Source organism: Pyrus communis, chromosome 7 (genome assembly GCF_041283825.1).
Source record: "Pyrus communis isolate YQ-2024b chromosome 7, ASM4128382v1, whole genome shotgun sequence".
NCBI lineage: Eukaryota > Viridiplantae > Streptophyta > Magnoliopsida > Rosales > Rosaceae > Pyrus > Pyrus communis.
This window is the reverse complement of record NC_142571.1, coordinates 24,251,605-24,266,405: the sequence shown is the minus strand read 5'-3', so window position 1 is coordinate 24,266,405 and position 14,801 is coordinate 24,251,605. Positions and strand designations below refer to the sequence as shown.

At 36.1% G+C, this 14,801-nt stretch overlaps 1 protein-coding gene and 1 long non-coding RNA gene across 2 annotated transcripts; one reads left to right on the top strand and one right to left on the bottom strand.

Moving 5' to 3' along the window:
* Positions 1–5,862: 5,862 nt before the first annotated feature.
* LOC137735751 (uncharacterized) lies at positions 5,863–9,382 on the top strand. The gene is made up of 2 exons (XM_088696636.1): positions 5,863–8,691; positions 8,809–9,382. Exons 1-2 carry the CDS (start codon positions 5,916–5,918, stop codon positions 9,228–9,230), a joined length of 3,198 nt encoding a protein of 1,065 aa, XP_088552762.1. The 5' UTR covers positions 5,863–5,915; the 3' UTR covers positions 9,231–9,382.
* A 1,382-nt stretch (positions 9,383–10,764) lies between these two features.
* On the bottom strand, positions 10,765–13,510 carry LOC148695933 (uncharacterized). The gene is made up of 3 exons (XR_015964078.1): positions 13,409–13,510; positions 13,215–13,257; positions 10,765–11,363 (listed from the first exon to the last, which is right to left on the bottom strand). It is a non-coding gene; the product is annotated as an uncharacterized LOC148695933 (long non-coding RNA).
* Positions 13,511–14,801: the final 1,291 nt, after the last annotated feature.

Genomic DNA, 14,801 nt, shown 5'->3' with positions numbered 1-14,801 from the left:
TTGATAACAAGCACTCTATCTTGGTCAACTGGCGTAATCAAATCCAAAGGAGTTTGTTCAGGCAAGAATTTCTTTTGGCTAATTAAACTAACTTGACTGATTAGCTAATTGTAAAATTGCACCGTCGAAGAATTGATGGTTAAAGCTTAAACATGAGAACTGAACCAAAATGCTTAAAGTTGGGAATGATTATATTTAATCTGAATATAATTTATTTTAAATCAATTGTTACCAGTTGAACCATAGGGATTTCTTTAAATTTAAATTTCATCAGCATCCATACTAGGTTATATTTTTACCCAAATGTGATCACCAAAATCATACCACGTTAACCGAAAGATATCCGACACACGATTGAGGTTTTAATTTAGGCGTAACTACTGAATTTCATTGTCGAAAAGCATCATGCATTTAACAAACTAAAGCAGATCACTGTTCTAATAACTTAAGTGTACATCATCATGAACAGTTGCTAGGTCGAAAAGAACGGAAAGGGATCCTCTCTGGATCTCTTTCCACCTAATCCACCAAGTCCTGGATCCAGGTTATTGAAATTTGATCCAACGGCCACAAACATGGGCCTCTTTAAAAGTTATAATAACTGTAGCCGTTGGATCAAATTTCAACGGCTCAGATCCTAAACTTAATGAATTAGGTGGAAAGGGATCCGGATTCCTCCCCAAAAAAAACCAAGCTAAAACAATTATTAAACGCCCTTCGTCGTCTGCCCAACAGAAGTTGATCTACATTGGGTACCAATCATCAGCTCGTTCACTTAAAAGCACAACAAATTTGGGCACAATGTCAATAACGTGCAGGCAATCAATCACAATTAAATACTAGTATATGGGCACACATAAAGTGTGTGAGAATTTTTTTTTTATTTTATTTTTTTTGAAATAGAAGGAGAGAGGAAGAAAGTGATAGAGAATGTGGGAGTGAGAAGTTTTTTTATTTTTTTATTTTTAATTAGAGATATGTTAGGATTACATATAGGTGAGGCTTTGAAAAAAAAAACAGTAAAATTTGGTTGTGTGAAATTACATTTCTACCTCATATTTCTTATTCATGTTATATTTTAATTAGAGGGTTAAATTGATAATTTCATAGGATTTTGGTTGACAATGAGTGTTTTATTAATTAGTAGAGATAGGGTTGGTTCGGTATGGGATACCGAACTGAGAAAGGCATATCAAGTCCCAAACCGACTATTTTTGGGATGGAAATCTGACGATCAATCCCAAACCAATATTTGGGTATTCTCGAAGTTCAGGATTCCTGAAATATTTTTGGTATTTTGGGATTTCCCGAAACCGAACCTGAAATCATCCGAACCTACATTAAAACCCCAATTTAAAATCAAAGACAGTGAGTGAATCGGTGAAGATGGAAGGTCGAGAGATAGACAGAGTGAAGAGATAGTTAGACCTTCATCTTCCTCCTGACCCTAACCCCAATTTGAAACCCTAACCTTAATTTGAAACCCCGCACACATAGAGAATCAATGGAGAGAATCGAAGGTGGGGATGAAGCAGTGAGGTGGTGGTGGCCGGAATGGAGAGAGTTGGTCGGAGTCAAATTGTGAGAGGATGGGTGGGTGGGTCGCCTTTGAGCTTCAAATTCGAGAGGAAAGATAGAAAGAGTGAGACTTTGGCGAAGGCAGAGATGGGAGAGACTTTGTCTAAAGAGTCTGAGACAACTGCACACTTTACTTATTTTAATATTATATAATAGGGCATTATAGATATGTTTGCTTGATAGAAATATAGACGCACACAACACATCATGTGCTTTTCTGCACAATTTGCTTATTTTAATAATATATAATAGATATTAAAGTTCGGTTCGGGACATAGATTTTCTACACACATCATCTGCTCAAGTGCTTTTCTGCACACTTTTCTACACCATTATAGATATTTATTAAAGTTCAGTTTGGGACATGGATACCGAATAGTGTTAAGACGTGAGACCGAATCCCATACCAAATAATTTGGGATCGGTTTGATTTTGGTACTAAAATTTTTGGGATTTTCGATTCGGGCTTTTTTCGGTTTGGTTTCGGATTTTCGGTAATTTTTTTTTTTCCACCCCTAATTAAGTATCGACGGAATGCAAAAACTATAGCACATATGCAATCTTGCTTCGATGGATTCAGCTGGTAGAAAATAATCATGAACACAAAGATCTCAGCCCCATTCATACAAACGATGAGTAACAGGTAATACATAATCTGCAGCAAATGGCGTAGGAGCCTTTAGCCGATTTATTCATTTCGGACCAAACTACATATAGCATGCAACCTTAAGCTACTCACTTCACTGCAGTTGATTGACCAGAAATATACTGTTTGAGGGCCGTAACAAATGAGATAGTAACTTTTTAACAAAATACCTGTGATTCTTGAAAGACATCGAAGATCACTGCGAGTTCAATTCAAACTAAGGATTAGTTTAGTATTGCTGTGCTTTGAAAAAAAACTGCTTCTGATGTACTGTGAGAATAAGCAACTGTGAAATAAAGCAATAGAGTGTTTGGTAAACTTTTTAGTAAAAGTACTTTTGAAAAAAATAAATAAACAGTATTATAGTGTTTGATAAACTTTTATGTAAAACACATGTGAAAAAAAGCTGGTTTTTTAAAGCTGGGTTTTGCAGCTTTGTGTTTTTGGCTTTTTTTCACCCAAAACTGTGAAAAAAACTGAAGCTGAATGTTTACCAAACATAAAAAAGCTTCCGCTTTTTTTTAAAGCTATTTTTTTCAGAATTATCTCAGTACCAAACTAGGGCTAAACTTGATTTCTTGCTTTTGTTATCATGAAATCTATAGATCTATCTACGAGAACTCAGACAAATATTAACAACTACGAATTGATTGACCAACTAAAAGGGCAAATCAAATATAGAACTCAAGCACTCCTGATTATCTAACTCTACCAAATTCACTAATCGCACGCTCACATAAGAAACATACTGATCCAATATACTCTTTAAGTTTTGTTCAATTCATATGATAGCAGTCCCGACTGCATTTATCCACTGTGCTAACGCGAACATGGATGACTCCTTGAAACGATTAAGAAACTTGATTCAATTTCCATATATTGCCCAAGACCACGAAATATCAATGCTGACGAAACGTTGTCGTTCAGAAATTCAACCTCAATTATTAAGGCGTCGTTGGCCACTTAGTACTACGGTTTAGTAGTATTCCTTTTCACTTGTAAGTGGGAAGTCTTAGGTTCGAATCTCGCCAAAGACGAATTTGAACCACATTATTGCTAGCCCATAGTGAGGCTTAAGTTCACCCCTCCCAATGTAGATAATATCATTTGTTAAAAAAAAATGCGTTGTTTAATAACCATTTCATTTTCAGTTTTTGTATTCGCTTTTTTGCAAATTAAAAACTGAAATCTTGATTTGTAACTACTTTCAGTTTTCAAAGAAATAAAAACTGATAACACTCTATTGAGTTTTCAATAAAATTTGACAAATCATTATTTTTGGTTTTCAGTTTTCATGTGAAAAAGTTACCAAACAAGATTTCAATTTTAAGTTTTTTTTTTTTTTAAAAGTGAAAATTAAAAACCAAAACCACAAATTAAAAACTAAATGATTATTAAATAATCACACTTCTTCTTTGTTAAATAAAAAAACCACATTTAAATTCTATAATCAGCCAATCAAAATCCACATTACAAGCAACTGAGAAAATCAGTGAAAAAACAAATTACAAATTAACTAGCAGAGGTTGTCAGATTTTGGATCAATGACTGGTTGAGACATTAATTATAATTAACTCAAATTAGGTTTGAAATTTTTCAAGAGAATGGGGATTTGAGATGCGTACTTCTTATGCCTCTGCACGAACGGATAATTTTTTGCGTCCTCCTCTGCAAAATTTGTACCGCCTCCAAATCAATCCAAACAAAATCTACCTAACTGAGACGTATATTCATATGCAAATACATATGTGTGTGCATCTTTTGATTATCTCTAACCAAATAGCAGGGATTGGATTCTTGGTTATCCTCGCGGCTGTTTTGGTGCCAAGCGAGGGTAAGAGTGTTAGTAAGAAATTGACTTGTATATCCTCCTAGGCTTGGAATTTTTGGTTTTTTTTTATTTTTTTTTTATTTTAATAAAACGATATATTTTACATTAAAAATAGAAAGGAGTTCGGCTAAGCCACATAGTAGATAGCCTAATTTGGTATCAAATTCACCATTTACGAGATTCAAACTAAGACCTCTCACTTTACAAGTGAAGAGGAATACCACCAAACCGTAATATAGAATGACAGAATTTTGATTAATATTTCTAACTTCTCTCGATTTGTTTATTAATCCATAATTTAGTGAGAAATTATAGTTAACTGTAAATTAATAATTTATTTATTAATTATGGAGAAATCTATACACATGGAGGCTTTACAAACTAAAGAATTCAACTCCTGATTTTAAAGGAATTAGACTCTTGGTCCGGAGTAGTATTCTTATTAGGCAATTTACTAGTCAAATTGGTTTTCATTTCAACGATGGAAAATTAGTAAATAGATTATTTAAGTTAGTATATCACATATTTCGATGCCAAATTATTTGATGGACAACTTTAACGAATTTAGACTATAGTTTCACATCAACTCAATTATGATCATGACTCAGTAAACATGGTATAAGATTTTTTTTTATACATTACTAGGAATTTGGATCCTCACCAGATCCTCTTTGTGAGGATTTCGAAGATTCGTAAATCATATTCGTTCATCGTACATCTTGCGGTCAGAAATTATTTTAAATATTTTTATTTAAAATTAAATACAAACAATACATGACAAAAACTGACCGCATAATGTACGATGAACGGACATGATTTACGGATCATTAGGATCTTCACCAAAAGGATCCGAAGAGGATTCTGTTGGACCATATAGGGAGTGTGTCATCGCAGTAGGAAGCCGTTTGGTGTCACAAAGGTTGAGAGGGCAACTTGTTGAAGCAATGAGAAGGCTTGGTGGTGGTCTTAAGTCATCTCCAACCGACCCGCCCAAAGGGTTATAGGACTAAAAGTAGCTTGAAATGACACGAAAACCATCTCCAACCGAGGGCTAGGCCAAAGGCTCATGGGCCCCACCGGGCCAAAACCACCAAATTAGGCCAACCGGTTGGCCCAAATGAGCTAGCCAGCCCCGGGCTGACCTAAATTTTGAACTCGAACGGCTACCTAATGTCAATGGCTATCTGGCATCATGTTGACGCTAGGTTACCGTTAGATTTCAAATTTTTTTTTTTTTTTTTTTTTGCGGACAAATTTTTTTTTGAAAATAATAAAAAATTATAATTTTTTTCCTATAAATAACTAAGTCATTCCTACATCATTTCTCATATAATTTTTACAATTTCATACTATCTTACTTCATTTTATTTCAATTATTCACATTCTATTCTCCTGCTTCTTGCAATAATTTTTCCTTCAATTTTTGCAATAATTTTCAAATGGCCACATTGCAATGAAAGGTAGGGCTTGGACTCGAAAAAAAAATGAAACTCTTTGCAGGGTTTATAGATGGGTCTCGGAAGATAGTGTGAGGGGGAGTTCTTAAACAAGTGAAGGTGTTTGGACTCATACGTCCAAAAAGTACTATGAGTTCTACGAATAGCATCAACCATTGTGAACTATAAGAGTTGTTATTCAAGATGGAAAAAACATCTTCAGCCTAGTTTGAACAAATAGCATCAACCAGTGTGAACTTTAACTTTAACTTTAGCATCAACCAGTGTGAACTTTAACTTTAACTAATTTGGACTCCAAAGTCTACTCCTGCTGTTACCTTTAACTTTCTAAGTCTTTGCGTCAAGTTACAATATTTTTCATCGACACCCACATTTGCTGCAAGTTTTAGTTTTGTTTCTGTTCATGCATATCACTTCTGCTTCAAAACTTGATCCTTGTTTTGCGGCCGCAATGGAGTTCCCAGGTATCCTCCTCACTACTTGGTTTATTTTCGTGCAACTCTTTCTTTTTACCTCTGCCTCTTCTTCGCTTCTAGTAGGAAATGAGGTGGATAGGCTGTCCTTGCTTGCCTTTAAAGCTGAAATCACAAACGATCCACTCGGAATCCTGAGCTCCTGGAGTTCATCCCTACATTTCTATTACTGGCATGGTATTACCTGCGGCCGCAGACACAAGAGAGTCATGGTGCTTGACCATCAATCAAGCCGGCTGGTAGGGTCGCTATCCCCCCACATTGGAAACTTAAGCTTTTTGAGAGAGTTATACCTCCCAAACAATAGCTTCAGTGGCACCATCCCTCCAGAAATTGGTCGTTTGTTCCGGTTGCAACAACTACACCTTCAAAACAACTCCTTCAGTGGTCATATTCCATTCAACGTATCACGTTGCTCTAACCTCCGTTACCTTGCCTTATATGGCAACGCTCTTAGTGGCGAACTTTCAACTGAAATTGGGTCATTGGCGAAGCTTGAGGTACTTCTTTTAGGCAGGAATAGTTTTAGTGGGAAAATCCCATCTTCGTTTGGGAATCTTTCTTCTCTTCAGGTGCTATCTGCGGCACAAAATAATCTGCAGGGAGGTATTCCAAATAGCCTTGGCCAGTTGAAAAGTTTAAAATTTATTTCATTGGGGTCAAATTATTTGACAGGTACCATCCCTCCATCCATATACAACCTCTCTTCTATTACAATCATTTCGGTGGTTCAAAACCAACTTGATGGAACTCTTCCTCCTGGCTTGGGCCACACTATATTCCCCAACCTCGAAGATTTTCGCTTCCATTTCAACCAATTCACTGGACCAATACCAACTACAATCTCCAATGCATCCAACCTTGCAATATTTGGAATCTCAGAAAATAAGTTTACCGGAAGAATACCTAGCCTGGCAAGGATGTCCAATCTGTTCCGGTTAGAAATAGATGCTAACAATCTTGGAAATAATGAGATAGGTGACTTGGACTTTCTCTCTTCTCTGGTTAATTGCACCAATTTAGAGCATTTGGACATCAGTTCCAATCATTTTGGAGGAGTGCTACCTGAATCTGTCAGCAATCTCTCAATAAAGCTCGAGGCAATGGAAATGGGGTGGAATCAGATACGCGGAAGCATTCCTTCTGAGATTGGAAATTTCGTCAACTTGGGGAGCTTACACTTTGAGGAAAACCTATTGAGAGGCCCTATACCAAGCTCAATTTCTAAACTAGATAAACTAGTTTATTTGTATTTGGATCACAATGAGCTGTCAGGTACTATCCCACCTTCAATAGGCAATCTATCTTCACTAGAAGTATTAGATCTCATGTCCAATTTCTTACAAGGACGCACACCGCAAGGTCTTGGTAATTGCTGGCGTTTGATAGGCTTGCATCTTTCTCAAAATAATCTTAGCGGTCCCATTCCACTACAAGTTTTGTCAGCCTTGACACATGTTGTGGATCTGGACCTATCCAGAAACCAACTTACCGGATCCATTCCCTTGGAAGTAGGCAACATGGATTCACTTGACACCTTGGATCTTTCCGCAAACGTGTTATCTGGTGAAGTCCCAGGAATTTTAGGGAGATGCATGGGTTTGAGAAGTCTGTATCTTAGTGGAAACTTGTTTCAGGGAACAATTCCTCAATCCTTGAGTACTCTAAGAGGGATTGAAAATTTGGACCTCTCTCGTAACAACTTGTCTGGCGGAATTCCCAACTATTTGGGGAGTTTCCGTTTCTTGCAGAACTTGAACCTATCACATAATGATCTTGAAGGTGCAGTACCAACGGAAGGAATTTTCACAAATAGAACTGCATTTTATATCAAGGGAAACATACGGCTTTGTGGAGGTATACCTGAGTTACAATTGCCCATATGCAACTCCAGCAACTCCAACAATAAGCAAGATATATTTCTATGGCAAAAAGTACTTATCTCAATTGCTTGTGGGATCGGTATTGGAGTTATCTTACTATTGTGCTTCATCCTTCTTTATCCAGCCAGAAAAGCATTGCGCTTTGTGCTTCTTTATCTATCAAGCAAAGCGAGATCGAAGTTAACTTTAGGATCATCATGGGATGTTTCACTCTTGAAAGTTTCATACGGAGATCTCCTCAAAGCAACTAATGGGTTCTCTTCTCGGAATTTGATTGGTGCTGGTAGCTTTGGGTCTGTGTACAGGGGAATTCTCAATCAGGAAGAAAGAATTGTTGCAGTGAAAGTACTCAGTGCTCATCGTTCAAGAGAGAGTTTTATGGTTGAATGTGAAACCTTGAAATATATTAGGCACCGAAATCTTGTCAAACTACAGACCGTGTGCGTAAGTATCGATTTTCAAGGGAATGATTTCATAGCTTTGGTTTATGAATTCATGACGAATGGAAATCTAGAAGAGTGGCTACATTTTTCAGCTCATAGACTACCTGGGGCACCGATTGTGCAGGGGCGTTTGAACCTTACTCAGAGGGTAAACATTGCCATCGACATAGCTAATGCTCTGAATTATTTGCACAACCACTCTCACATGCCAATTGTTCATTGCGATTTGAAGCCCAGCAACGTTCTCTTGGAAGGCGACATGACTGCCCGTGTTGCTGATTTTGGTTTAGCAAGGTACCTCCCGGATGCTTCGTGTTCACTTCCTTCACAAAGAAGCACTGCCAATGTCATAAATAGCTCGATAGGCTATATCGCCCCAGGTAAGATGCATTGTTGCTTCAACCTCTTTCTGACATGTACAAGAACATTAATTTTTCATTTATTTCAGTTTTTAACAGTATGATCCATATGTTTATGTGCGGAAAAAAAATCTATAGAGTATGGCATGGGAAACGAGGTTTCAACATATGGAGACGTGTATAGCTACGGAATCCTACTGTTAGAGATGCTTACTGGAAAAAGGCTTACAGATGAGATGTTCAAAGATGATCTGAACCTGCACAACTTTGTTCGGATAGCTTTGCCTGAACTTGTAGAAGAAATATGTGATCCGGTACTTCTTCAAATAAAAGAAAGCAGCACTCATAGTATTGCATCCAACGGTAGGAATCAGGTTCAAGATGATCAAAGGCAAAGAGTTAGGAAGTGCTTGGTTATCATGGCCAGGATAGGAGTTGCTTGTTCTGCAGATTTGCCGAGAGAGCGGATGGATATTGGACATGTTGTAGAAGGATTATGCCTAGCAAGGGATGTACTAACTGGAACCTCGATTCGTAGAAATCATATGATCACGGCCTAAGCAGCACGTAAAACAACTGTGTTTGTTCAAGCACTGAGTTACATTCTCAGAATTCGCAGAAACGAAGACTGTTGTATTGTAAAATAAAACTAGAATAAAAGAGAATAATTTTCAGCTGAAATTGGACTTCTTACCTGCAGTATCTTTGTTCCCTTCAGATTCATTCTTTTAAACATGCATCAGCAGTTTGTCCTTTTCTTTTCTTACCACCAGTTGGAGAGTAGCTTTCAAATCCTAGTTAACAGCAACAGAACATGTCATCTATTTCCTCTTTGTGTCAACTGTCAACGGTAAGAACAGTTTCAAAGAAAGCAGCATTGAGATTTGAAGTTTGAATACAAATAAATAAATAAAAACATAATTTAGTTCTTATTCTTGGAAGTTTAATGCATCATTTATTTTTTCCCATTGGTCATGGTGTTGAAGGGTTAACTAGTTATCATGGTGTTAAGAAGTCCAGTAATCGTCCAGCAACCAGAGCGCCTTGGCCGTGATGGTTAAGAAAGTCTGTTCATCGTCCTACAACTCGTAGTCTGCATAATTTTATCGTCAGAATTCCTGCTTCTGCTTACTGAATAATGGATCTTCATGGTCCGAGCTTATGCTCCGTTCGGCCTATATACCTTTTTGTGACGACCCTTCTCTTTGTTATGAAACTTTTTCAATATACCACTTCTGGAAATCCATTCAGAAACGAAACTGATCGATTGGCTTTACTCAAATTTAGAGGATCCATATCCGCTAATCGATGCGGATTCTTGAACTCATGTAATGACTCCTTTCACTTGTGTAACTGGTATGGAGTTCTTGCAGAAGGAGGCATCAAAGAGTAGGATCCTTGAACCTGCAAGGCCCTGTTTTGCAAGGAACCATACCACCTCACATTGGAAACCTCTCATTTCTTAGGTTCATCAACCTTCGAAACAACAGCTTATCGGGCAAGGTGCCACAGCAAATTGGTCATCTGTTCCGACTGCAGCACCGCAATCTCAGTGATAACATTTTGGAGGGGAAATTCCAGTCAACTTGACATACTGCTCTGAATTGAGCATCATAAGTTTGAGATCAAACCGTCTCATGGGCAATATACCATAGGAGCTTGGCTCGTTGGCAAAGCTTTTGACGCTTAATCTTGGCACAAACAATCTGACAGGAGGCATCCCTTCTTCCTTGGGGAATCTTTCATCAGTTACACAACTTTCCTTGGCATATAACATTATGGTGGGAAACGTTCCAGAGGAAATAGGCAATGCACTTGAGGGCATTATCCACCTGACATTGGCCTCAACATGCCTAATCTCCAACAAATTGGCATTGGTGGAAACAAATTCTCTAGGACAATCCCAGCTCGATTTTCGCATGCTTCTCAGCTTCAAATACTTTGGGTTATCAAGACTCATTTCAGCCACCGCGGACTCCCCTCTAAATCAAAGTAGCACAGTTGGAATAACGGGAACCACCGGCTATTAGAAGGACTCATTTCAGCCACCGCGGACTCCCCTCTAAATCAAAGTAGCACACTTCACAATTTCTCAAATTTCTACCTAGACAGATAAGTTATTGAAGAGGTAGAAAAACAGGGTAAAAGAAAACTAAAAACTAAACACGAAATCGCTATTAGAAGGACCCTTAATTTACAAAAAGTAAAAGTTAGCGTATTACAGACGTAATGTTCCAATTTTGTAACTAGTCCACAGCGAACTTACAGACTTGATTGTTTCATGAGATACAGAGTACGTAATTGGTGATGAACCATCAAGACAAGGGGACATAAACAGCTTCAATCTCCAGAAGCAGATTGTGGATCCTGCTCTCCTCGCCGCTGTTGAAGAGAAAGTGCCTGCAGCAAAAGGAAAGGAAGCAAACCACATCAATGGAGAAACTGAGGCGGCAGAATCACCAAAGCAAACTACGTGAACACAAGTGAAATTAATCAATTTGTGAGGAAGTGCATACCTTTCGCTCCTGGGGATCGGTCTCGCATGCTCGGAAGAATCACCAAAGCATAGCTAGAAAATGCAGGATGTCACCAGGGATCTGCATTCATACACAAAATGCGTTTCCCGGTGTAGAAATTCGTTGTGCAAGACCGAAAATCAGAAGCTAAATGATAGTTGCTGCTATGTAGCTTTACTGTTGAGAAAATGTGATGTGTTAATCATAAGCTTAAGACAATTAAGCTGATGAACGTTGATAATCAGATAAATATCTGTGTTCAGATGACAACAATACTAATACGAGCATATATTTGTTACAGACAAGAATCTCATCTACGAGTTCAATGTAAAATGTCATAATATAATTAGTTGAAATATTTTTTTTTAAATTTTCAATCAATTGTATCATAATACTTAGTCAAGATCATTGTTTTTAGGCATCACATCACATGCATGGGAACATAATCAGGATCATGACTGAGATTACAACTACCCTCTCATGTAAACTTAATTATCATTAATTAAATTCTAATCTTACACCTAATTACCTAACAGTCCAATACCGTCAAATGCCCCGAATTCCTTGATTTGGTGGATTAGGAGGAAGAGATCCAGAGAGGATCCCTTTCCCATTTTGAAATATGAAAATATTTATGTGGAACTTATCAATTAAATTAATGTCTATGGGGTTCATTTCAAAATATAAATTAGGTCATCTCCAACCGACCCGGACGAAGGATTATAGGGCTAAAAATAGCTTAAAATGACACGAAAACCTTTTTAATATAGATAATATCGTTTGTTCAAAAAAAAAAAACGTCGTTTAATAACCATTTCATTTTAAGTTTTTGTTTTCACTTTTTTGCAAACTAAAAACTGAAATTGTGCTTGTAACTACTTTCAGTTTTCAAAGAAATAAAAACTGAAAACTACTCTATTGAGTTTTCAATAAAATTTGATAAGTCTTTATTTTTTGGTTTTCAATTTTCATCTGAAAAAGTTACCAAACAAGATTTCAGTTTTAAGTTTTTTTTTTTCTTTTAAAAAGTGAAAACTAAAAACCAAAAAGGAAATTTGGAAGTATAACCATTTTGAGAACCATCTAATGAAATATAGTCTATCTTTTCTAATTCTTATAAAATTAGCCAAAATTGAAGTTAAAAAGACTTAATTACCCATTTGTCGAAACTCTCTCTCCTTCTCCTACCTATGGAGCTCCAGTGTTTGTTTCTTTTAACTCTTCATCTCTATTCCAATTGTTGAAACACTACCACTACACTTCTCTATACTCAGAGGCAATTGAACCAAGTGATTACTACATCAAACGCATAATTGCTGGTTTTTGCGTTGATCTTAAATTTGTTGTTAGGTTTATTGGGTAGCAGTGGAACATTAGAGTACATCACTCTCAAACACCCACTCTTTGGAACCGACCTTCTATGTTGGGTTTCTCGAATGTCTCTCTTATTTTGTTTTTAATGTTTTTTTTTTTTGAAGTTTTAATAAAAAGCTCACAATACTGTTTATTTTAATGAAAAACCACATTTTTACACTAAAAAGTCAATCATGATATTATTCACTTTACCCTTTATTTTGTCTTTATCGTTAAAACTTAAAGTTTTCAAGCCCCTTTCATTAGTTTTTTTTATATTTTTTTTCAAAACAAATCTGATTACATCTAAAGCTTAATTGGTGTTTTTCTAAGAAAAAAAAATAAACGGGTTATAATTCTATACAGGACCAAATTTCCCAAACTAAAAACTAAATGGTTATCAAATAGTTCCTAAATAAAAAACTAAATGGTTATCAAACAGTCCTAAATAATCACACTTCTTCTTTGTTAAATAAAAAAACCACATTTAAATTCTATAATCAGCCAATCAAAATCCACATTACAAGCAACTGAGAAAATCAGTGAAAAAGCAAATTACAAATTAACTAGCAGGGATTGTCAGATTTTGGATCAATGACTGGTTGAGACATTAATTATAATTAACTCAAATTAGGTTTGAAATTTTTCAAGAGAATGGGGATTTGAGATGCGTACTTCTTATGCCTCTGCACGAACGGAGAATCTTTTGCGTCCTCCTCTGCAAAATTTGTACAGCCTCCAAATCAACCCAAACAAAATCTACCTAACTGAAACGTATATTCATATGCAAATACATATGTGTGTGTGTGTGTATCTACAGATGCGTAAATATTCAGAGATATAGATAGAGAAAGGGAGGGATGGAGTACCGGTAAGATCGAGAGAGAACTTGGTGATGAGCGTGCCGGTGATAGCGAAACCGACCAGGAACGGCCAGTTCTGATTCCATTCACGCTTGAACAAGGGCGGAGCCATGATTTTTTTCTTGGATGGGCTAGCTGAAAATAATACTATAAAATCATATGTTTATTTTTTTGCTTATATAAAATTATCAATATAAAAAAACAACAATATAATATAAACTATTCTCAAAATCATAATCTTAACCGATAAATTCAAGGACTATATGAATAATTAACCTACTAATTAAATCAAGAATAAGTAAATAAAGAGATTAAGAATGTACCAAAGGTGACATTCATTGGAAAATTGCAATGGAAAGTTAAGAATTTTGGAGATAGGGATTTAATTGTGGATTTAAAGAACTTATGTTTCTTTTCTTGAGTAAGAAGCATAAAGGCTAAATTACATAGGGTAGATGATCTTTTTTCTTTAAAGAATAGGATAAAAGGGGATTGGATATAGAATTAATTTATAATTTTTAGCATAAAACATATTATTTACTACTTCTCCTCTACTAAATATACATTAAAAAACAATCTATATTGAAATTGAGTAGGCTATAAGCATGACTTTACGAAAGAATAGATTTATTCACAAACTCATTTTTACTTCCAACATAGCCTTATTAATATTTTGCCAGTGATCATTTTCAATTCATTTGATCCGAATAACCGACAATCAAGAGAAATATGTAAGAAGTAAAAATGAATGCATGAATATCATTATCCTTACAGAAAATCTCTCTGGACTACAGACCACCTTAGCCTTGTGGATGGCTACGCCATTGCGCTCGAAGAACACCGGCCATGGATCGAACTTTCGCATCTTTTGGTTATCCAACCTCGCGGCTGTTTTGGTGCGAAGAGGGTAAGGGTGTTATTCATTAATATGACTTGTATATCCTCCTAGGCATGGGATTTTTTTTTTTAATTTTAATACAATGATATGAATGAGTTCGGTTAAGCCACATAATAGATAATTTAATTAGAGTAATGTTAGGGAGCTAAATTTATAGACTAAATTTTGTAAACTAAATGATATGAAAGTTGATGATTTAATTATTACTTAAATGTTAATAAGCCTGCTTATTTTCTATTGGTGACACATCATTTAGTTTGTAAATTTAGTGGTTTGGTACTTAGGTGCTTTTATAAAAAGTGAGTATAAAAAAACTGAGCTCAAAAAAATGTTTGGTAAACACTTAAAAACAACTTATTTTCACAGTTTTGGGTGAAAAAAGCTGAAAACGTGAAACAGCAAAAATGAGCTTATTTTCACAGCACAGCAAAAACAGTTTTTTTTTTTAAAGCACATAAATATCAAACCAGCCCTAAGAACAACAGTAACCAAACCAATCTC